We start from the raw sequence: 25,930 nt of genomic DNA on the forward strand, positions 1-25,930 counted from the left end.
AAGTTATAGTGTATATCATATGTATAGTAAAATGTCATTGCTACTGCATTATTATTTGGCATTCTAAAAAGATACCTTGATGTGTTTAACATCGGGCAAAATTGTCTTATTGAAGATTTTTATAAGTTTCAAAGATGGAACTCTAAGGTTGTATAGGAAGCATTAATGTTTTCCTTATAAAATAGTTTTGTTTTAAATTATAAAGGCAATACTTGTAATTTATAAAATGTTAAAAAGTATAGAATGTAAAAAGCTAATGCTTCTGCCCTCGTCCTTCAATCCCTTTTAGTTAATGTTAACATAGTAACAATTGAGAGTACATCCCTCCAGATTTTGGGTTGTTTTCTATATTTAAAAAAGTGGACATATATACCTCATCATTTTTAAGTTCTGTGGATATAGCTGTATCATAATTTATTATCTGGATGGAACAGGTTTTTGTGTCTAGTTTGAAAAAGTTAATTTCAAAAATATACTGCTTGTATAATTTGTAGTAGGTGATGACAATTAACATGACTTAATATTCTAATGCAGAGAAAGATATTCAGATCTTAGAGATAATCTGACAGCATTCCAAAAATACCTGATTGAGAGTAGCAAAGAAATGATGCCTTTGAAAGTCTGGGAACTGCAAGGTACAGTACTTCCATAACACAGCATTTTGGTAACTGATCTCTGTTCAATAAGCTTTTATGTAATATGATATAAATTATTTCATAGGTAATAGTTAACTGATGTGAATTTTTGTCGAAATTCGTATTTAATTAAAAGGCTGTCAAGCAGATCATATGGTTATGTTTATTAGAGTTAAAATTATGTGAAATATAGTTATTTGCTCTTATCATTTTTAAAGTATACACTGATTTATCTTATAGGTTCATCTCCAGTAGTAAATCACATTTCAAGTTGTCTTTAACAGTGATTAAAAATCTTGACTAGTCAGTCAAAATTAGGAAATCATTAGTTTTCTTCTGTTTAAAATTTTGATCTTAATAGAACATTGCATATTTCACTGTAGCTTAGAACAGCCTCTGTGCTGACATCCTCTAAGCACATATCTTATGACCAAAATTTAGTTTGAACTGTAACTGCTTTTCGGTTTATTTTCTTTATTACTTGTAATTTTTAGTCAGTCATGGGGGCATCATTTTTCTGTGTAATCTATAGTTTCTATCACTCAACTTTTTATGAACAGCTTATTGAGACAGCTGACATACTATACAATTCATCCCTTTAAAATGTACCATTTAACGGGTTTTAGTATATTTTCTGAGTTTTTTTTTTAACTGTTCCACAATTTTAGAGTATTTTCATCACCTCAGAAAGAAAGTCACGTGCCCATTAACAGTCACTCCCCATTTCTCCCCAGTTTCTCCAACTGTTGGAGGCAAGCACCATTCTACTTTCTTCTTCAAAATGTTCTCCAAGGATCCCCTAATTTATAAAATATAATTACAGGTGATAATTGTAGATGATGCTTTTGAAGGCCTATAAACAGAACGTGCGATCCGTTTTAATGGATCTGGCTGATGTCTGTGTCAGATGGATTTCAATGGACTAGAAACAGGAGCTCTGGCTAAGACCTCTTTGAAATCATACAGTGAGAGATTGCACTGTGACTGTGGCAGAGGGCATCAGAAGGAAGGCTGGATTTAGCAAATGTTTAGGAGATGAAAGGAGTCAAAGATGGCTTAAGACATCCAGCTTTGAGCCTGAATAGAGAGAATGTAAAACATGTAAGTATGTTTTCGGGTTGAAGATCGAGTTCCAGAATAAAGAGACTGAAGTGAAATGGATTGCTTGCATTTGATGATGTCATTCAGATGACAGGGTCCAGTAGTGGGCTGAACAGGAAGTCCGTAGTTAAAAGGAGAGGAGTGGAAGAGCTGTGGGCGTCTCAGCATAAAGGTCTTCAAGAGGAGGGGGAACTGATAGTGCGGAGTGAGCAGCCGGTGCATGAGGGCGGGCGCTGTGGCGCTGGTCCAGGGATGCGAAGTAGAGCCCGTGAGGAGCACCTGATAGAAGCCAAACAGAGTAGGTTTCCAGGACACAGAGAGTGAGCAATACCTGTGTTCTTTCGTTTTATGATTTCTGGCTCAGAGGCAGCGGGTTTTATTTACATCCGGACCCGTACACGAGTATATAATGTAAGAATACACTGACAGGTTCAAACTTAAAAAAAAAAAAAAAAAAAAAAAAGCTCCCACATACACAACATGTATGTTTACTACATTTTATTCATTCTGGAAAACTGTCTTTTCTACCTTATATTGTTAGAAAAATAACTTCACATTACCTACTCAATCTGATGTCACTACTGACTAATGGGTTCGAACTGACATTTTGAAAAACACTAGATTCTGAAGATAAGATGAGCTAAAGTAGACGCTGCGTGTCTTCTAAGGATCTTAGGTAAACGTTAAAAAATTAGAAAACCAATGTAAAAATTATGATTGTAATTGCTTTAAAGCAAAGGTAGGTAGGATTAAGAAGGGTGTGTGCCAGGAAGACCTGATCTGGTGGGGGTAAGCGCTGGGGAGAGCGAGAGGCCTCCTCAGTGTCAGTAAGTGGCAGCTGATGTGAGATCTCAGGAAGGGTTGGGATAAATTTGGGGGTGGATTATTTAGAGAGAATACAGGGATCATTGGGAGAGGTTGGATAGGGATATGTGATGGAGAAAGATACTAAGAACTGTAAGATCATGGTTTGCCCAGCTGCATGGACAGTGTTTGCTGAGAAGAGGAGAGTAAAGAGGACCAGATATGGGCAAAGATGGGGTAGGAATATTACAAACTTATGATTAAACATGTTGCTTTTGAAGTGTCCAAGTCGTAAAACAGTTAAATATGGGGATCTGGGTTTCCGAGGCTAAGCGTAGGACTTAAATAGCTATCGGTGAGTTAATAGGTATGGACAGATTAGAACAAAGCAAAAAGTGTTAATAGAATCTGGTAATATATTCATTTGGTTGTTACTTATACTCTATCTGACTTCATAAGTGAATTTTCAGGGGCTTTCAAATAAGTTGTGCTCAGAAGATTGGTCATGTAAAGGAGAATTACGTTCGTGTTAATAAAAAGTTTTAAAAGACTAGTGCTGTCAAACCTGAGTAGAAGGTGGTAGAAGGATCATCACGACGGTGGATTGACGATGATAAAACTATTAGCCGACACTGTGTCTGGCAAAGTGTTAGGCTGTTTGTATACAGTATGATTAATTTTTTAAAAACTCATATGAGGTTAGATCTCTCACTTTTCAGATGAGGAAATCAGGAATGGACACATAAAATAATTAGTCCAAGTTCACGAATATGATAAAGCACAGATCAAGGATATCTAAAATGAGTCTAAATTGTTTCTTCCACACCGCATTCTACTGTTTCTGAGTATGACATTGTACAGCAGCCAAATACCATCAGGCAAGATCTTTGATCATCCATTTTCCTCTTTTATAAGTCATTAACCCATTCAGTCATGTGTCGTAGACTCTGGGTATAAAGTTCTCTCTTGTCTAGCAAGAGAGCAGGACGCAGGATGAAAAATGAGAGATGGCTTATGTCTGGGAAAAGACAAGAGCCCAGAATAAGGGTCCTTGCCCAGTTTTATTAGGATCAGAAGGCTTACAAACATGGCGACGGACGTGCACAAAGAGACAATGAATCTGTGAACATTAACTTGTGGATGTGACGGAAAGGGGGTCTTTAAGATATTCGGGGTTAGGGGTTTGGGTTAATACAAAACAAAATCCAGGCAGTCAGGCTGAAGGTTGTTTATGGCACAGACGTGAGGCACCACCTCTGTTTATCTTAGCTAGCCTAGGGGATGAGACAGGTAGGACAAATAACCTCAGAGTTAACAAGGCACCTTTTCTTTTGTTAATCATCTCCGCTGTGGGCTGCTTCACCTGCAGCACAGCCATCTATATCCCAATTCACCTGTTTACCTAACTTGGTCCTTTTTTCCTGTGAAAGCAGCTTTCTGCTGTAGTACTAAATGGGGGGGGGGGGTGCTTTCACCCTGATATATCTAATCTTGTTTATTTCATATACCTATGTATTGGGCACCTTTGCACCTCCCTATTCTTGGTTGTCTTCTCAGGTGTGAGCATCCTATGGCTTTGTACTTTTTTCCTTGTTAACCCATTGGTGTAAGCCCAGGGAATTTCTAAGCTTATTCCCCACAGTCATGTAAATAACAATTTTGTTTTCTTGCCCAGAAGTGCATATATTCCTAAATATATACCCATGAGTTAAAAATTGTGTTGCTTATAAATGCCTTTAATAGCAATAGAATAATAAGAAACAGAACATAAAGAATCTTACTTGTAATTTGACTATTCATTTATTCTTTCATCAGTATTTAGTGAGCACCTACTTGTGTATCAGGTCTTTTTCTTTTTTGGTGAGAACATTTAATTTCTACTCTTTGAGCAAATTTCAGTTATGTAATACAGTGATATCAACTCCAGTCACCGTGGTATGCATTAGATCTTCAGACCCTCTTCATTTTATACCCTTTTACCAACCTCGCCTTTTTCCCTCTATCCAGCCCCCAGGCAACTATTCTAATTTGTTTGTATGAGTTTGACTTTTTTTTTTAAACATGTACCTGATACTGTGCAATATTTATCTTTGTTTTCACTTAGCATAATGTCATCCAGGTTCATTGATGTTGTTACAAATAGCAGAATTTCCTCTCTTTATAATGCTGAATAATATTCCATTGTATATGTACACCACATTTTCTAATCCATCAATGGATAGTTAGATTATGGCCACCTTGGCTGTTGTGGATAATGCTGCAGTGAACATGGGAGTCCAGGTATCTCTTTGAGAGACTGATTTCATTTCCTTTGGATACATACCCAGAAGCTGGACCATATGGTGGTTCTAGTTTTAATTTTTGGAGGAATTGCCATGTTTTCCATAGGGGCTACACCAGTTTACATGAGTTTCTTCTGTATTTTGGTTATTGGTGCCTTATCAGATATATGATTTTCAGATGTTTTCTCCCATTCTGTAGCTTGCTTTTTCACTTTGTTAATGATTTCCTTGCTGTTGCAGAAGCTTTTGAGTAGGATATAGTCCTGCTTGTTTATTTTTGCTTTGCTGCCTTTGGTTTTGGTGTCATATCCAAAAAATCATCACTAAGACTGATGTCAGGGAGCTTACCCCTATATTTTCTTTCAGGATTTTATGGATTTAGGTCTTAAATTTAAGTCCTTAATCCATTTTGAGTTAATTTTTGTGTATTGTATAAGATAGGGGTCCATTTTCATTCTTTTGCACATGAATGTCTAGTTTTCCCAGCACCGTTTACTGAATAGAAAGTCAGTACTTTTTCTTTGTAGGATGTAATCACCCTCTTGCAAAAGGATCTTCATAAGATAAGGACTGACAACTATCCATTGTGTTTGGTGATTAGGAGATACTCATGAGTACTGATGGCTTTGCTGCAGTGCTGGGGCTGGAAACATGCTAAAGTAGGTTGAGGAAATGTGATTTAAAGTTACTCAGCTAGAAAGTGAATAAGAGAGCTAGAATTTGAACCTTGGTTGTTAGGCTGTCTATCCCACAGTAAGCTGTGCTAAGAACACCTTTTCCTAAGCTTTGATTCCAGCTCGATTCACCGTACTGAGAATGCGGAAATGAAACTAGTCTTACTATGTTAAGCTGGTTATTTTACTAGTGTATGGTAAACTAGGATTCTACCTGTGGCGAAATGTTAAAGAGAAAGAGTATGTTTCACTATTCAGTAACAAACAGAATTAAGCTTTAAAATCTTTTCTGACTCTTGAACAAAGGGACAAGATTAAGATGACTGCTTCCGACATATTGGAGACTGACTACCTAAGCCACACAGTTTTCTTTTCGTAGAACTTTTGTATCCGGTAAAATACTAAGTTTAGGATTTGATTTTTATTGTCATATAAGGGTAATACATTGAAAGAAAAAGTGAATTTTTGATATGTACTGAGTTAATAAACACGTCGGATCTTTCTTAAAGTTCTTTCCAGAATTAGTTCCCCAAAGCTCTTTTTTCCTTCCTCTTGTTATCCTTATCAAAGCTTTTTGTTGCATGTTTTGTTAAACCTTAAGTATAGAAAAAATAGCTTGGCATTAACGTTTCTTTTCATATATCTCTTTTTGAAGTTATACTGTAATTTGTGGAAAACAATAGGTATTACCCCTTCAAAATGTGTAAAGCTTACCTTATTTGGTAAATGATTAGCCCTTCAAAAATGTGTAAAGCTTACCTTATTTGGACATTGGTGATAGCCTTCTGTTTAAAACTTTTGAAAAATGCTAAATGTAAGTGTTAACATGTCTGTATAATAAATATATGGCTAGAAATGTTGAGTAAATTATTTAAATTACCTGGAAATGTCTATGAAGGTCTGACATGATGCTAGATTTCTTTTTTTTTTTTTTTTCCAGATCTTAGTTTCCAGGCAGCTTCTCAAATAATGTCTACGCCAGTTTATGATGCCATAAAATTAATGAAAGACATTTCACAGAACTTCCCCGTAAAAGCCAGGTATGTTAAAGTTCATGGGTTTGATTACAGCCAGAACTCTTTCCCTTAAATAAACTTTATGAAAATAGCTGATTTCATTTAACATTGTGATATCAACTAATTCTAACAGATACAGTTTTAATGAAAATAGGGCATTTCTTTATTATGCGTGTTGGGTTGTTTTTTGGTTTTTGTTTTTACCAGAGGAAAATACTGGCGTGTGCACACATGCGTACACATACTGAAAAACAGAACTCTTGAATTAGAGGCAAATGGAAGGAAAAGTAATTTATTAAAGTTGCTTAAACAAAAATAGTGATACGGTAATCCAGGATAAGACTTATTCAAGCAATGAATAATGAGAGAATATTTTCCTCTTTTCTGGGTGGAGGGTGATGAAAAGCATTATTCTAAATAGATTTATGCCCAGAATATGGCCAGATCATGTTCTTGCCCTTTCAGATTCTAAACAAGTCTTCTTTATGGAATATTTTGTGCAATACTTTTTGCCAGTAGGATACCTAAACGAACTGCTTCCAGAAATACTGATTTTACACTAAACACATCTTGCAGTTTAATAGATAATACATTTGCATGTCTAAAAGTAATCAGTACTTTCACAAAATAACAAAACGCTTATTCATTTGTAGTCTGGTTAGGAATGACAGGATGTGAAATTATAAGCAACCAGTAAAACAGAAAATAAGTTAGCTTCTCTTGAAGACATGGAGTGTGTGGCTAGCATAGCAGCGTTCTCCTGAGGGGAGGGGAGAGCACCCCTGCACGAGCAGCACCCTCTCTTAGCCTGTGGGTGATCACCAGACCTCTCTTTGCCTCATGCGTTATGCTGTACATTTATCCACAGTGCAAAGTATTGAATCTTAAATCTAGATATTCGTTCCTTTGTGGGTAAATAACTAACACATAGTTGGCCAAAAGATAACCACCTTTCTAGGGGACCCTGAAAATAGAGAGATGCACCAACTCAGTTACAGATTAAGAATCAATATATTGATGACTCTTCTGTTAATTTTAAAGAGCCAAGAATTTGAGAAGTCAATATTTGCATACTTAAAACTTGAAATGTGCATATGTGTATAAATGTTTAGTTACACTGCTGTTTTTAAAATTACTAGATCAAATACAAATAAAGTAAAATAACTTCAGTGTTAAGAAGATTATTCACTCTTTTGACTGTAAGTCAGTTGCAACTCAAGGTTGTGTGCTAAACTCTGCTCTTAATTTGTGGTTGATCATTTAAAAAGAATGCAAACTATGGTAACACTGCTGAATGGCTAACTTACAGGCTTGAGCATATCTGTAAAGCCACTTGATAAACCATTACTAAATGTTTGTTAAAATATCTGCTAAATGGATGAAAAACTTGTGATAACAAATTATACATTGTAATTCCTCTTAAATGCTGCCAAATTTTAGGAGATAATCTACACTTTTTGTGGGAGTTTTATTTTAAAGCAGAACTCTGCATTAACGGTCTTTTAATTTTTAAATTGTTTGCATAAAACTGACAAATATGTAACTAATTTTCCTAGGAGTTATCAAGTCAAATAAATGTAGTTAATAAACTTGTTTTAAAAAATCTGTCTTTAAGCTATGAGGGAGTTATAAGTTCTTCAAGAGTGGATATGGAGGAAGTCAGTATTGTTAGTCATTTAGAGCTTATATACTCTGGTAAAGATCCCAGGTTTACCAAAACTCTTTTTTATGTGCAAGTATTTTGAAATTTGCCTGTTTGCATTGACACATGTGTCATATTGGTCATTTTATACAAAGTTTCTCTGAATGGGCCAAACAGCACAAAATAGCATTTTCAGTCAAGTATATCTGAAAAGTATCTAGTAGTAAACAGGTTCCGACTGTACCTAATGCATACAGTTGTGCCCATGAACTCTTTTTTTTTTTTTTAATTATTTAATTCCAGTGTAGTTAACATACAGTGTCGTGTTAGTTTCAGGTGTACAATATAGTGACTCAGCAACTTGGTCCGTCACCCAGGTGTGCATGAGCTCCTGTCAGTCTTGAATCCACCTGAATCAGACACAGTCAGACGCCCTTGTCAAAGGAGAGCCGTGGTGCCAGTTGTCCAATAGCTACATGGAAATGTGCACTTTTGGTCGTGAAGCATTCTGAGTTTTTAGGTTCTTATCCAGAGTATTATATTATACTGACTTATAGATTGTGCTAAACATTTAAGTAAAAATGAATTATATCAGTATTTTTTTTCCAGATCTCTGACCAGAATTGCTGTAAATCATCTTATGAGGGAGGAAATACAGGAAAACCAAAAGGTTTGTTTGAATTCTTTTTTTAAAAAAATTGACTACACTAATATCAACGATTTTAGACTTTGGATCTTCAGTTTCCATACAGAAAAGAAAATGTTAATTTGTGCTTTTTGATTATTAAAACAGTTCAGATTTTCCACTTTTAGATTGTCTACTTTATATAGCTCACAGTCTGTGATAACAGCAAGTCTTCTCTGACATACATCTTACCTACTTCTTCACTCCCCCTGTATACTTCGGACCTTCTGCCCACGTAGTATGGTTGTCTTTACAGGACAAAGAATAAAGCTGTGAGTTAATTATTCTGTTTCTCATGATCAGTTTTTCTTTAAAAGCTTGTAAGGCCTGAGTCAGGTTTGGACTGCTGAAACATCATTAGAATCCTGTGGCATAAAGGGCACAATTGATCAGTAATTTGATAAGATTCTGCCAAGTGGTCTCTTAAATCACAGTAAGAACCCAAATGATCCTAGTTGTGTGCTATTTGTGAAGTGCTTCGAACACCGCCTGGCTTCATTACATAGGACTGCCTTGGCTTAAAGAAATACAAGACGCACAGGGCGCTGAACAGTAGGAGTTTGTTTTTCTCACATAAAAGAAGTCTCAGAGTGAGCAGTTACAGACATGGTTTACTCCTTCTATGGCCACAGCTTAAGACTTCTTATTTGTATTTAAAGCAGAAAGAGGCAGGAAGATGGTATTAAATACCACATTAGTCCTCCGTAATGCCTTCCTGGAATGCGTCACCTGTCTGACTTCCAACTCACTGGCCAGAATTTTGTCCTATGGCTATCTCTAGCTGCAAGGGAGGCTAGAAAAGTAGTGCTCACTTTTCTAGTAATGGAGGTAGCAAAGTGGGTTAACTTAGCCAGGCAACAGTGCCTGTCACACAGAAGCAGAATGAACTCTCAGTAGGTACCAGCTCTTGTGATGGCGGCCAGCAACTACAGCAGTAATAATGAAGGAGTAGATGCATAATTCACATTTGGAGCACGAGTGTTGGGAACCATCACACATCATCCCTATGTAGGATATTTTTTGCCTAGCTTACCACCTGAGAAATTATTGTTTATCCTCCCAAAATGGTTGTGGTATTACTCCTTTCTCTAATTTTCCTAATTGCTCTTACCATTCTTTGAACAGAGTGATTTTCTTGTAAAAGCTCCTGTACTAATAGTGAGTTTTGTTTGAATAGTGCCACCTGCAGCAGGAAAAGAAGAGAGGGTAGAAAAGGGAGGAGAAATAAAGGATGCTGAAGTTTCAGTGGCTTCACCCAGTCCAGTATATTTTTTTGCCCATTTAATAGTCCAGAGAGGGTGTTCAGGTCATCAGAACATTAAGTTGTGATTTGGGGTCCAAATGCTGGAGGACTTCATGAGGTTACAGAAGAAATACTGTGAGAATGAAAGAGAAGTAACTGGAACTGAAGACCCAAATTTTCTCAGGTAGACCCGTATGACCTCATGATCACAGGGTGACTGCTAAAGCTAGTTGCTGCAGCAGAGTGGAAGTGGAAGTTGATAGAAATGAGTAGATCAGGAAACTCTGAATCTAGAGGCTTGAATGAGTATGGTACCTGATACAGCCCATTCCCTCAAAAATACTGGTTGAATTGAAAACTGTTGAATGTTTAAATGTTATCTGTGATACATTGAATGTTTAGCATTAGGTAGTTTTTTTAAGTGTTCTAGAGAGAGAGAGTATAGGAGTCATTAATATTCCAGTGTATAGAATGGGATCCAGTGATTTCTGTTGGGTCACAGAGTTGGTAAAAGAACCAGAATTTGTGCTCTGATAGACAGTTCATTTTAGATCAATTTCATAAGCACTTTGAATTTGTTCAGTTGCCAAACATCTTGCCAGGTGATTAGAAAACAGGGTATTTGAGGAGATTAAGAAATTTTGGTGTAGTTTCTTTTCTTCTAAAAATTCTTGAATGACTGCTATTTCCAGAAGAACATCATACAAAATTTAGAAAATTGCATTTAATAAAACCAGGTGAATATGAGGAGTCTAGTGTAAACTGTCATTCCTCTACAGAAATCAACAGGGAAACCTGTCGATCAAGCAAAGCTGAGTTTAATCAACTTACCGCAGTAAGGGGGAACAACATTTGGTAGAATCTTCTTAGTGTCTCAAAAGAAGGATATTATGGTAGATTACTTATGGGTTGTAGGGCTTCTGTTCAAGTGGTTTAACAGTAGTTGAGTATTGGTCAACACCATAGTGATGGTTTTGATGAGTGAACTGTTATAAGCAAGCTCTTTGCCCAGATGAGGTAACTGTTCAGATGGGCAAACCAGACCACTTTGTAGTTCTGTTCCAAGTTTGCCTGGAACTATTTGTTTGTAAGAATTTCCTGAAGCAAATGGTTATTTATTCATTTATAGCTTTATCTTCCTGGATAAGAATTTCCTGTAATAGTTCAGTAATGTCAGCTCAGGTGATCTCTGTTCTCAGTCCCAGTAGTTGAGCTGTAATACATAAGTGGTCCCTGCATTTCTCTCTGGGAGGGCAAGAGATGACTCCAGAAGTAGACAGTAGCTGGGTAGAAAAGTGGGGGAGACCATGTTACTTTCACGATAGTACTTTATGCCCAAAGGTTTCATATTACTAGTAAATAGAAAGTCATAGGGAAGGACAATTTAAAAATTTAAGATCATTGGTTGGTATATTTGCAGAGGGAAAACATGAAGTATTGAGATGGATTATGTTATTATTCACAAATAGTCACTCTCTTCCCTCTGTCAGAGGAGTCTGCTCCTCTGCCCCTACGATGTTGACTGATGCCATGTCACTTGTGACTTGCTTTAACTAATATGAAATGAGCAAATACACATGTCATGTGCAAGCAGCAGCTTTGTGGTTTCGTTGCCTTTTGGCTTCTTCACGCTCCCTCTGTCTCCCTCTGTCTCCCTCTGTCTCCCTCTGTCTCCCTCTGTCTCCCTCTGTCTCCCTCTGTCTCCCTCTGTCTCCCTCTGTCTCCCTCTGTCTCTCTCTCTCTCTCTCTCTCTCTCTCTCTCTCTCTCCCTCCCTCCCCCCCCTCCCTCCCTCTCCCCCCCTCTCCCTCCCTCTCCCTCCCTCTCCCTCCCTCTCCCTCCCTCTCCCTCTCTCTCCCTCTCTCTCTCTCTCTCTCTCTCTCTGTCTCTGTCTCTGTCTCTGTCTCTCTCTCTCAGCCTCTCCCACATAGAGGCTGCTCTCCTGGTCTGGCACCTGAAATGAAAAAGGCCCTGGGGTGAGCCAAAGATAATTGAAGGTGTGAATATGTGATATGAACAAGAAATCAGTGTTTCCTCTGGGAAGCCACTGAGATTCGGGGATTCTTTATATTAAGAACTTGGATGCTGTAATATCAAATATAATTAAGCTTTATACGTTACTTTTCCGTTTGCTAAATTGTATTTTATCTTATGCTCCTGAAACTATTAAACACTGTTTCTATGTTTCAAAGAAATGCAGAATAATGTCTGTTGCTCTATAAAAGGGTGATTTTAGGGCTATTGGAAAAGGTGAAGGAATAAAGTAGCTATGGAATTAGGAGAGAAAGGCAGAAGTTGTGGGTTTAGTTCCTGGTACTAGCTTTGAGAAGTTCTCTTTAAACCTCTTCTGTAAAATGTAATTACACAGTTCAGATTAGAATAATCTGTGAGCATATTTTGTAAATATATACAACTATAAGATGGCAGAAATCATGGGAATGTAGTCAAAATGACAAGTTTAAGGTTAGAATTCTTACAGAAAGAGTTATTCTAATATTACATTTAAAAAAGGTCATTCTTTCATTTACATTATCCAGAATTAACATTATGTGTCAATCCTAGTATTTGGTTTATCTTCTCATTTTTTAGGAATTATTTGGATCTTTTCAATTTTAATATCTTTATTTTTTGCATAGTTCAGCATTTTATTACCAACTTAGCTGGGAAGTCTGGCTATGGTTAATTTTATTTAGTTATATCACATTTTTAATTGAAGCTGGCCTAAGTTGACATTTTATTACTAAGAATATAGTGACTGGTTCCAATAGAAATATGGCTGCAGCCAAATTTAAAGTAGTCCCATTTATTCTCCTAAAAATCATACAGAGCAACAAAGAAAATGAGTAGAATTCATATATAGCGACAAAAAGAATGAAACCACGTTTTCAGCAAAACTATCAGAAGGCAAAAACCTACAAACTCTCAATTTTGTGTGTGGTGGAAAATGCCAGCACCAGTAGAACTTAAGTATAAAGCTACAGTTGCATGGAGGGGAAGAATGGAACATGGCAGGAGTCCCAGCATGACAATCCCAGCAATCATCAGCAAGTACTCACCCTCAAAGGAGAGGGCTCCACTCTGAGTAGGAACACTGGGGTGGGCAGGATTAAAAACAAATAGGAGAGGGGCGCCTGGGTGGCTCAGTGTGTTGAGCGTCTGACTCCTGATTTTGGCTCAGGTCATGATCCCAGGGTCTTGGGATTGAGCCCCACATCGGGCTCTGTGTGGAGTCTGCTTAAGATTCTCTCTCTCTCTCCCCCTCTGCCGCTCATGCTTGCATGATCTCTATTTCTCATAAAAATTAAACACACACACACACATCAGCTGCAGGAGGGGGAGAGAGGAGTCATGTGAAGTGCACGGAAGTGGCAGATTTAAGAAAATCTAGCTGGGGGGTGGGGGTGGGGTGGTTCATCCAAGAGACCAGGTCATCATCCTTTAGTGGCAAAGTGAAGAGAAAAAGTGCCTGGTGATTAGAGCCTCTCAGCTGGGCTAATATTTGAGAATCTGAGGAAGACTGTCTACATTGGGTGACCCAGCTGAAACTGTTGATGACAATAAGGAAACTTCAAAGCAGGAAACCTGGAAGGCTAATTTTGCCTCTTTCACTCCCAAACCATCTCCCCTGCTAATGTCTAGTGCAAGAAAATCTAAGTGATTCAGATATGCTTATCAGAAAGCTAGAACTACTACATCCATGTAAAGATCTCCCTGTAAAGGGGGAAAGGAGGAGCAGAATTACACTGTAAATGAAGAAACCTCACTAAGCAGAGGAAGATTGCAACACGACATTCAGATGTGTGCTTGAAAAGCTACTGAAGTCGAGAAGCAACACAGTACAGAATTACAGTGACTCACAGTGAAGATGGGCCAAGAATAGGACCAGAGAATGGGAAACCAGAGCTGGGAGGGCTTTGCAAAGATATAGAAAGCAACCATTTCAGAAGTAAAAACTAAAACTACAAATGGCAGGCACAAGGGAGAATTGAACTTCTAGAAAACCCCATAGAAGACATAGTGGATAGAATTAAGAAATGCAAAGAAAGTAAAGCAGAAAAGATTCAAGACAGATGATAATTAAAAGGCAGGTAAAGGAAATCCAGCATTCCTATAGTAGAGTTTCTGAAATAGAAAACCAAACAAATGGACAGAGCAAATGTTTAAAACTGTAATTAAACCATTTTCTGAAATAAAAGACTTGAATCCACATTATTTAAAGGATACACCATATAACTAGGAAAATTGACCAAGAATCATCAAAATAAAGGCTGTAGGAAAAAAGGAATTATTTGTGCATTTAGCAATAAGGATTATAAAGAAAGAAAACCAAATTGGCATCAGATTTTCAAAAACAGTATTCAACCCCAGAAGACAGTGAAGTTCTGCCTATGGGATTCTCAGAGAAAGAAAAACTGTCCCTCAAACTGTCTCTCAGATAGGTATGCATATATAGACTACAAAAAATGTTGAACAACAAGAATTCAGGGAAAGCATGCTCCCTGAGGAATTTCTTCTGATCAAGAACTCATAGAAGATGCTTTGGCAGAAAAACTGCCTAGTTGGGCATTGAATGAGTTTATTGTCCAACTAAAACAGAGACGCAGGTGAGGGAAAGGGCGATGCTGCAGTATGTAAATAGCGTCCACTCTGACATAGTAAAATATTGCAACTAATACAAGTAGGGAGGTGGTAAATAGAATAAATTTGCTGACTGCCTTAACGGAGATACTCGGGAATCATGGGAGTGGATTAAAGCTGAAAAATCACGCAGTGGAGCCTAAACATACTTAAAAGTGCACAGTTAGCCACTAATGAGTAGAAAGCTATTGAGTAGAAGTGGGCTGTGCAAGAGCAGGAAGAGGTTAAAAACTAATTATTTTTTATAATAGCATCATTAGATACCTTTTAAAGAGCTGAGGGTATTCCATGAAGATACATGTGTAAGAGTAGCTAGTGGAACAGAGATCTAAATCTGCCCTTGGAAAAGAACCTAAAAGAAATGTACATGCACCACCCCCCCCCCCACAATCCATTCATGAATGAATTTTAGAAACACACCCGGAAAGAGTGAATGCAACATGGAAGAATGACAGTTGCAGCTACTCTCTGTCGTATCAACCAATGTAAATAAACTTGACATTACCAAGAGTTGTCAGTTTGAATCATTAGGCTCATAAATGTGAAATAACTCTTAAACTAATTCAGAAATGTTAAAGATTAAAGATGGGGCAGTGGTAGACCAAGCAAATACTGTGTTACAGGGGTAGTGATCTTAATACCATAAAGCCAGGTTCAGGCCTGAAAGTATTAATGAGCAAAAAATGGCCCTGTACGAGACTGATGAAAGTGTAACAATTATTAATATCTATCCATCAAAGCACTGTAGGAATATTCATAAAACAAACTACTGGAGATGGAAGGAAAAACAGAATTTACCTAAGACTGATGTAGTCAAAAAACAAAGATACGACCAAACATTATCAATGTGATAGGTGTTACAGATATATAATAAATTTTATATCCTGATAACAGAGAAAAGTCTTTTCCCAAATTGTTATGGAGTAATGACCCCCCCCCCCAAAAAAAATACTGGAAAGCAGATATAATAGAAAAAAACATTGTTTCATCCCTGTGCACTCAAACTGGAAGTTGATTAAAAAAAAAGAAATCAGGAGAACACGGCTTCTTCTCTGGGAGATTAAAACTCTGTTTACTCTTAAGTAGAAGGGAAAATAAAATACACATCAAAATTGCAGTATTCTTGATAAATTTAAAAAAAAAGACAAGCTATTAGAATCTTTGGGGCACAAAACAAAGTTCAGAGAAAAGCCTTAAAATCTTACATCAGTAAAAATAAAAGATTAAAAATAAAGGAATTAAATTTAGGACCTAAAAGGTTAGGAAAAGCAATAAAGAAAATCAAAAGAAAGCAGAAGAAAATAATACAGGTTAAAAATTAATGCACTAAAAGACAAAAATAGTGAAACTAATAAAAGGATAATATGCCATAATCAAGTTTACTTGAATGCAAGGATGGTTCAATATTAGGAAGTCTGTTTGTATAATAATATCATTGGATATTTGTTGTAAAGTGGCATGATTTTCTCCATAGATGCTGAAAAGCATTTTACACAATTCAAGATCTATTCCTGACTGTAAAAACATTTTTAAAAACTTCGTAAAGAAATCAATGAGACCTTTTTTTAAAGTGTGCACATGTGTATTTGTGTGTATCTCAGCTTAAAAACCATCTTACTATTGGAAAAGATGTGAGAAAAGAAAAAGACTCCATTTATAATAGCAACATAAACAGCTGTATATTTACCAAAATCAGGAACAAGACAATGAAGCTCATTATTGTCCTTGTAATTTATCATTGTATTAGCTGTTAGCCAACATGATTAGTTAAGAGAAACATGTTAGAAGTATAAAAATTGGGGGGAAATGCAGCGTAAGAGAATCTGTGAAAAAGCCAAAAACTGGAGACAGAAAGGTGTTCTAGTCTTCTCAGGCTCCCATGGACTGGGTGGCTTCGACAAGTTATTTTCTCACATTTTGGGAGCCTAGAAGTCTCAGATCGTGGTTTTGGCAGATTCTGTTTCTGGTGAGGGCTATCTTCCTGGTTGGTAGACAGACAGCCACCTTCTTGGTGTGTCTTCACATGGCCTTTCTGTCTCTCTCTCTCATACGAAGTGCACCACCCTCATGACCTCATTTCACTGTAATTACATCTCTGTAGGTCCTGTCACTAAATATAGTCACATCGGGGTTGAGGGCTTCAGTTATTTGAATTTGGAGAGGGACGTGCTTTAGTCCCCAACAAAAGGTAATAGGTTACACGATTAATATATAGAGAAATCAGTGGGTTCCAAATATTGCAAACAACTAGTTCAAACAACTTGTTGGAAGATGTCAGAAGAGAGAAAGACTCCATTTATAATAGTAACATAAACAGCATCTTGACAACGAAGTCAATTCGAAGTTAATTTATAGTTGTAATCAGAACCTATAAAAATACCAAAGGTTACTTTTTTTTTTTCTGAAACTTGACAAATCTAAAACTTCACGTGGAAAAGATAGGCAAGGAATAATAGCCAGGGATACTGTGGAAAATTTAAAAGAAGAGTAGGGACCTGCCCCGTGGGGACACCAGCACAGACTGTTCATGCCATCATGGATTGTCACTCCAGCCTGCTCAGGGCCACTGGGGCCACCACTGCCATCACCTTTCTACCTCTCCTCCATTTGGAATCAGTGAAATAGTTTTGAAATAAGCTTTGATTTCAGAGCAAGAAATCTGAATTTAATCCGTAAACTAAGGAACCGTGGTGTATATTGCTGTCTCAGCCATCTCCCTTGGAGCATGCTGGGAGAAGGACAAGAATGGTAATGGCTTTCCTGTCATTAATCTTGGCTAAATGGTTTGGACCAGTAGTGCATGTTACCTGCTACCGTGTGGGGCATGTGAGTGGTACCTAAAAAAACGGAGACGAGGGTGGTAGGGACTAGAGGCCGGGAATCCCAGGTTCCCTTGCAGTGTTCCTGAGTGTGGACTAAGCACTGGAACAATCATGATGTACATCACTGCTGTGACATATCCTCCCCACACACCAAAGAGTACAGTTCCCACAAAACGTGTAAACAAGAGGTTTATGCATAAGAAAGAAATAATAGTGGTCATTAAATATGTAGAAAGATGATCTGTCTTCACTCCTAATAGAAATACAGGTCCAAGTTAAACTGAGACACCAGATTTTAAAAATTAGAAAGTTTGATAGTGTAATCAGCGAGCGGATCTATCTTTTGTGAAAGAAAGCAGGGAAAACGAGATGTATATCTGGACGTATTAGTGTTTGCATAAAGGGACACCAGAAGGATGAATGAGAAACGGTGGGGGGGAAAAACCCCGGTCACCTCTACGGGCCACAAAGAGAGGCTGGGAGACAGAGTGAAAGGTGCCAGAATGGGCATGAGAATTGTGTAGAGGTTTTTATGTGGTTTGACTTTGAACTCATGCAGAGATTATTCTGGAAATATTATGACTGTGCTGAAGGTACATAAGTATATTTGGGTTTGATTTTATTCAGGAGGCAACTGATTTCACTCCAAACTATGGCACATTTCCCTTCGAAGTTCAGAATTGTTATTTTGATCAGAGATTTACCAGAAGCTGCTTTTCCTGATTTTAAATTAAATGTCAGTCTACTGTGTATCTGTTCCTATTTGCTTGTAAGAGCTGTTAGTGTTCCATAACATTTTTTGGTTTGGGGGAATAAAATGGAGATATGATAGGGTGATCTGGTAACTTTGTTGTTGTTGTTGTTTTGTTGTTGTTGTTGTTTTTTACTTCAGTGTAAAACAGATTGTTTCAGTTTCATAATTACATAATCAAATGCAGGTATTTAAATACAAGATCCAAGTAAAGGATTATATCTAATTCAAATAAAAGCTCACACCTTCTCTAATTATGTGAACTAATTACTTAGAAGAGACAACAATTTTAGAATTCTTGAGAAAAATCCCAAGATTAGAATATCCTTCCCAAAAGTTCTTCTGTAAAACATTTTCTTTAGAATCTTCTATTCTCTCATCACTCATCCTGGGGGCAGGGGAGGGAGAACCTCTTCTATATTACAATATATCTGACTTCAAATTTTAAATCCAGAATGGATGCAGTTTCAGCTTGGGGGCCTCCCTCCAGATGTGTTTATAAGCAAATTTACCATGATAAAGCTCTACCAGTCTTCTGGGGTCCACCCAGTTGGAATTTTTTTAGTTTCTGGTAATGGCCCAGCTCTGTTGGTGGTTAAAGGGATATGTTACAGTGTATTCCCTCTTTTTTTTTTTTCAGCCTCTGCTTTATTTTTTTAATATAATTTATTGTCAAATTGGCTAACATACAGTGTGTAAAGTGTGCTCTTGGTTTTTGGGGTAGATTCCCATGGTTCATTGCTTACATACATACAACACCCAGTGCTCATCCCAACAAGTGCCCACCTCAATGCCCATCACCCATTTTCCCCTTTACCCACCCCCACCATCAACCCTCAGATTTTTCTCTGTATTTAAGAGTCTCTTACGGTTTGTCTCCCTCCCTGTTTGTAACTATTTTTTTTTTCCCTTTCCCTTTTCCATGGTCTTGTGTTAAGTTTCTCAAAATCCACATGAATGAAAACATATGATATCTGTCCTTCTCTGACTGACTTATTTCACTCAACATAATACCTTCCAGTTTCATCCACATTGCTGCAAATGACAGGATTTCGTTCTTTCTCATTGCCAAGCAGTATTATATATATAAACCACATCTTTATCCATTCATCAGTTAATGGACATTTGGGCTCTTTCTATAATTTGGCTATTGTTGAAAGTGCTCCTGTAAACATTAGGGTACATGTGCCCCTGTGAATCAGCACTCCTGTATCCTTTGGCTAAATTCCTAGTAGTGCTGTTGCTGGGTCGTAGGGTAGTTCTATTTTTAATTTTTTGAGGAACCTCCACACTATTTTCCAGAGTGGCTGCACCAGTTTGCATTCCCACCAGCAGTGCAAGAGGGTTCCCGTTTCTCCACATTCTTGCCAGCATCTGTAGTTTCCTGGTTTGCCCATTTTAGCCACTCTGACTGGTGTGAGGTGATATCTGATTGTGGTTTTGATTTGTATTTCCCTGATGATGAGTGACATTGAGAATCTTTTCATGTGCCTGTTGGCCATCTGGATGTCTTCTTTGGAGAAGTGTCTATTCATGTCTTCTGCCCATTTCTTCACTGGATTATTTGTTTTTTGGGTGCTGAGTTTGGTAAGTTCTTTGTAGATTTTGGATACCAACCCTTTGTCTGATATGTCATTTGCAAATATCTTTTCCCATTCCATCAGTTGCCTTTTAGTTTTGTTAATTATTTCCTTTGCAGTGCAGAAGCTTTTTATCTTGATGAGGTCCCATTTTTGCTTTTAATTCCCTTGCCTTTGGAGATGTGTAGAGCAAGAAATTGCTGCAGCTGAGGTCAAAGAGGTTGTTGCCTACTTCTCTAGGTTTTTGTTGGTTTTCTGTCTCACATTTAGGTCTTTCATCCATTTTGAGTTAATTTTGGGGTATGGTGTAAGAAAGTGGTCTCGTTTCATTCTTCTACATGTTGCTGTCCAGTTCTCCCAGCACCATTTGCTAAAGAGACTTTTTTCCATTGGATACTCTTTCCTGCTTTGTGAAAGATTAGCTGGCCGTACATTTTGTGGGTCCAGTTTTGGGTACTCTATTCTATTCCATTGGTCTTTGTGTCTGTTTTATGCCAATACCATACTGTCTTGATTACAGCTTTGTAGTAGAGACTAAAGTCTTGGATTGTGATGCCTCCCACTTTGGTTTCCTTTTTCAGTATTACTTTGGCTATTCGGGGTCTTTTGTGGTTCCATACAAATTTTAGGATTGATTGTTCTAGCTTTAAGAAGAATGCCAGTGCAATTTTGATTGGGATTGCATTGAATGTGTAGATTGCTTTTGGCAGTATTGACATTTTAACAATATTCTTCCAATCCATGAGCATGGGATGTTCCGTTTCCTTCATTTTCCTTCATGAGTTTTCTATAGTTTTTAGCATATAGATCTTTTTATATCTTTGGTTAGGTTTATTCCTAGGTATTTTATGGCTTTTGGTGCAATTGTAAATGGGATCAATTTCTTGATTTCTCTTTCTGTTGCTTCATTATTGATGTATAGAAATGTAACCAATTTCTATACATTGATTTTGTACCCTGTGACTTTGCTGAATTCATGTATCCATTCTAGCAGCCTTTTGGTGGAATCTTTCAGGTTTTCCATGTAGAGTATCATGTCATTTGTGAAAAGTAAAAGTTTGACCTCTTTGCCAATTTTGATGCCTTTTATTTCATTTTGTTGTCTGATTGCTAATGCTAGCTAGCTGGACTTCCAACACTATGTTAAACAACAGTGGTGAGAGTGGACATCCCTGTCGTGTCCCTGATCTCAGGGGGAAAGCTCTCAGTTTTTCCCTACTGAGGATGATATTAGCTGTGGGCTTTTCATGTATGGCTTTTATGATGTTTAGGTATATTCCTGCTGTCCCGACTTCCTTGAGGGTTTTTATGAAGAAAGGATGCTGTATTTTGTCACATGCTTTTTCTGGATGTATTGACAGGATCATGTGGTTCTTATCCGTTCTTTTATTAATGTGATGTATCACATTGATTGATTTGCGAATATTGAACCAGCCCTGCAGCTCAAGAAAGATTCCTACTTGATCATGGTGAAAAATTCTTTTTATATACTGTTGAATTCAATTTGCTAGTATCTTGTCGAGAAATTTTGCATCCATGTTCATCAGGGATGTTGGTCTGTAATTCTCCTTTTTTTGTGGGGTTTCTTTCTGGTTTGGGAATCAAGGTAATGCTGGTTTCATAGAATGAGTCCGGAAGTTTTCCTTCCGTTTCTATTTTTTTTTAAATAGCTTGAGAAGGATAGGTATTAACTCTGCTTTAAATGTCTGGTAGAATTTCCCTGGGAAGCCATCTGACTCAGGACTCTTATTTGTTGGGAGATTTTTGATAACTGATTCAATTTCTTTACTAGTTATGGGTCTGTTTAAATTTTCTATTTCTTCCCATTTGAGTTTTAGTAGTGTGTGAGTGTCTAATTTGTCCATTTCTTCTAGGTTGTCCAGCTGGTTGGCATATAATTTTTCATAGTATTCTCTGATAAGTGCTTGTATTTCTGAGGGATTGATTGTAATAATTCCATTTTCATTCATGATTTTATCTATTTGGGTCATCTCTCTTTTCTTTTTGAGAAGTCTGGCTAGGGGTTTATCAATTTTGTTTATTTTTTCAAAAAACCAGCTCTTAGTTTCATTGATCTGTTCTACTGTTTTGTTTTTTTTTGGGGGGGGGGATTCTATATTGTTTATTTCTGCTCTGATCTTTATTATTTCTCTTCTGCTGCTGGCCCGGGGTTCCTTTGTTGTTCTGCTTCTAGTTCCTTTAGGTGTGCTATTAGATTTTGTATTTGGAATTTTTCTTGTTTCTTGAGATAGGCCTGGGTTGCTATGTATTTTCCTCTTAGGACTCCCTTTGCTGCATCCCAAGGGGTTTGGACTATTGTGTTTTCATTTTCATTTGTTTCCATATATTTGCTAATTTCTTCTGTAATTGCCTGGTTGACCCATTCATTCTTTAGTAGGATGTTCTTTAACCTCCATGCATTTGGAGGCTTTCCAATTTTTTTTCTGTGATTGATTTCAAGTTTCATAGCATTGTGATCTGAAAATGTGCATGGTATGATCTCAATTCTTTTATATTTATTGAGGACTGTTTTGTGACCCAGCATATGATCTATCTTGGAGAATGTTCCATGTGCACTAGAGTAAAATGTATATTCTGCTGCTTTAGGATGAAAAGTTCTGAATATATCTGTCAAGTCCATCTTGTCCATTGTATCATTCAGGGCCATTATTTCTTTATTGATTTTCTGTCTGGATGATCTGTCCATTTCTGTAAGTGCAGTATTAAAGTCCCCTGCAATTACCACATTCTTACCAATAAGATGCTCATGTTTGTGATTGTTTTATATATTTGGGTTCTCCTGAATTCAGTGCATAGACATTTATAATTTTTAGCTCTTCTTGATGGATACACATCATAATTATGATATAATGCCCTTCTTCATCTCTTGTTACAGCCTTTAGTTTAAAATCTAGTTTATCTGATATAAGTAATGGCTACTCCAGCTTTCTTTTGACTTCCAGTAGCATGATAGATGGTTCTCCATCCCCTCACTTTCAATCTGAAGGTGTCCTCAGGTCTAAAATGAGTCTCTTGTAGACAGCAAATAGATGGGTTTTGGTTTTGTTTGTTTTTTTTTTTAATCCATTCTGATACCCTATGTCTTTTGATTGGAGCATTTAGTCCATTTACATTCAGTGTTATTACTGAAAGATACGGATTTAGTGTCATTGTGTTATCTGTAGGTTTCATGCTTATAGTGATGTCTCTGGTCCTTTGTGGTCCTTGCAACATTCCACTCACAGAGTCCCCCTTAGAATCTCTTGCAGGGCTGGTTTAGTGGTCATAAACTCCTTCAGTTTTTGTTTGTCTGGGAAAGCCTTTATCTCTCCTTCTATTCTGAACGACAGGCTTGCTGAACAAAGGATTCTTGGTTGCATATTTTTCTTTTTCAGCACGTTGAAAACTCCCTGCCACTCCTTTCTGGCCTGCCCCATTTCAGTAGATTGGTCTGCTACTACCCTTATGGGTACCCTTGTAGACCTTAAGGCCCATTTGTCTAGTTATGGGTCTGTTTAAATTTTCTGTTTCTTCCCATTTGAGTTTTAGTAGTGTGTGGGTGTCTAATTTGTCCATCCCTAGCTGCTTTCAGAGTTCTCTTCATATTTTGCCAGTTTCACTATGACATGTCACACAGAAGATGGATTCAAGTTACGTCTGAAGGGAGTTCTCTGTGCCTCCTAGATTTCAATGTCTGTTTCCTTCCCCAGATTGGGGAAGTTCCTACCTACAATTTGTTCAAGTACACCTTCGGCCCCTTTCTCTGTTCTTCTTCTTCTGGAACTCCTATGATATGGATATTGTTCCGTTTCATTTTACCACTTAGTTCTCTAATTCTCCCCTCGTGGTCCAGAATTTTCTTACCTCTCTTTTTCTCAGCTTCATCTTTGCCATAATTTTGTCTTCTCTTTCACTTAATCTCCCCTCTGCCTCTTGAATCCTTGCTGTCACTGCCTCGAGTTTATTTTGCACCTCATTTACAACATTTTTAAATTCATCGTGACTATTTTTTACTTCCTTGATCTGTGCAGCAATAGATCTCTGCTGTCTTCCATGTTTCTTTCAAGCCCAGCAATTAATCTTATGACTATTCTAAATTCTTGTTCACTTATGTTGTTTATATCTTTTGATCAATTCTTTAGTTGTCATTTCTTCCTGAAATTTCTTTTGAGGAAAATTCTTCCGTTTCATCATTTTGGCTAGTTCCCTGTCCCTTATGTGTTTTAAAAGCTTGCTATGTGTCCTGCACTACTATATTAAAGAGGGGTCATACAGTCTCCAGGGCCTGGCCCTTCAGGAGGTGTTTTTTGGAGTGTGCTACTTGCTCTCTGTTGTTGTGACTGTGGTTGCTTTATCTCCCTACCCATCGTGATGTTTTGGACCTTCCACTAGGTGTGCTTTGATTTGTTTGCTGAAGTAGCCTTGGAAAAGAAAACAAAAAACAGAAAAACAAAACAAAAACACCAGCTACAGCAAAACAACGGGGTGATGGTGTTGATGGAAGAGGCCTTATCCCATACAAAGAGAGAGATGACAGGAGCAGGGAAAAAGAAAAGAAAATTGACCAGAGAAACTCTATGGCTTAATCCAGACAGAGGGGAAACTGAAGGAGATATAGAATAGTAAAGAGAATAGATTCAATATGTCTGCTTAAACAAACCAACAACCAGAATAACCAGACTAGAGAAGGGAAGAAATAAGGAGAAAAGGAAGAGGGGGGAAAAAAAAACGTGTGTGTATTTATATATATACACACACGTACACATACACAAAACAAGAATTGTCCAAGAATTAGAAAATGCAAAACCACTGGGGGCCTTGGAACCAGGGGCAGCACTGGTCTGGAGGAGGGGCTGTCTGGTTAACATCTGTCCTGTCCCAGTAGATCCAGAGTCAGCAGGCACAGAGGGGCATGGTTTGGTGTGGGCGGGTCCCCGCCTCCACTGTGAACCTGCTGTCCCTTCCCTGATGCCACATGTTGGAGGTGGTGGGGAGAAAAATGGCGACACTCCAGTCTCTCCTTCACCGACCAGGTGTCCCAAACCACTCATTCAGGCCATCCTTGCAGTGCCGCAGGAGGGCGTGAATGAAGCAGTTTGCCCCACTCCCCCAACTCTCGCATCTCCCTGGCTCACGTCTGGGATTTAAACCCCGATGTCTTAAAGGGCTCTGCTCTGTGCACCACAGTTCCGGGGAAGAGGCACTCCGTGTGGCAGATATGACTTCTGGCTTGTGGGCACAGGCAGCCTTTGTCCTTTGAATGGTTATATACCTTCTTCCCACAGCACTCCAGGGAGAGGATCACTTTCTCCCACTGCAGACTGCACCTCTGAACTAGGTACCGAGCCCAGGGCTGGCTCCCCTCCTCCCCAGGTGCACAAACAGGGGAGCCAGCCTCAGTTCAGAGGAAGCCCCACAGTTAGAGACTGGATCTTTCTCTGTCCTGCTCTGTGGTTTTTCTCTTGTCCAGATATAGTCCTACGCTTCCTTAGTCTCTCTTTTTCATCCCTTTGTCTCTGTGCAGAAGGGGATCCCTCCCATCCCTGCATTATGCAGCCTGTTTTATCTTTCCCAGTTCGCAATCACGCACCTATGACCCGCCAGGTTGTCCCCATGGGTCCCTGGAGACGTCTTTGTCACTCTGTGGCCTGGACTCTTGGAATTCAAAGTCCTTTGGCCTCAACACTGCTGTGTTTGAGGGATGAGGGAACTACAGGTTTCCCTACTTCTCTGCCAGTTGGATCTCTCCTCAGCCTCAGCTTATCCCCTCTTTTTTTGAATGAGGTCCTGTTTCTCACTGGGAATTTGTATTCATTTCTGCTCAAAGCCTAGGAGCACCCCCAGCTTAATTCCACTTCCAATAAAAGGTCTGTGTGTGTGTTTTAGACCTTAAAAATAGTGTGAAGTCAAGCCTCAAACTCCTAAAAATGAAAGAGGTCATGAATCCTTACTGAAAACTTGTTCTTCCCCCGCCAAGAACCAAGGGGAGATCGGCAAATTTCTATGCTGTTTCTGCCAGGCTCACTGTGAGTATAACACTCCTTTGTGCGCACAAGGAT

At 38.1% G+C, this 25,930-nt stretch overlaps 1 protein-coding gene across 2 annotated transcripts in view; it reads left to right on the forward strand.

Moving 5' to 3' along the window:
• UGGT2 (UDP-glucose glycoprotein glucosyltransferase 2) overlaps positions 1–25,930 on the forward strand; it is a 189,188-nt gene that overhangs the window by 48,900 nt on the left and 114,358 nt on the right. For both annotated transcript variants that reach the window (XM_078432418.2, XM_078432421.2), the window contains exons 8-10: positions 535–635; positions 6,437–6,536; positions 8,764–8,824. In XM_078432418.2, coding sequence (XP_078288544.2) covers positions 535–635; positions 6,437–6,536; positions 8,764–8,824 — 262 coding nt within the window. The remainder of the gene's footprint in view (positions 1–534; positions 636–6,436; positions 6,537–8,763; positions 8,825–25,930) is intronic.

The sequence above is a fragment of the Panthera onca genome, chromosome A1, assembly GCF_046562875.1.
Source record: "Panthera onca isolate mPanOnc1 chromosome A1, mPanOnc1 haplotype 2, whole genome shotgun sequence".
NCBI lineage: Eukaryota > Metazoa > Chordata > Mammalia > Carnivora > Felidae > Panthera > Panthera onca.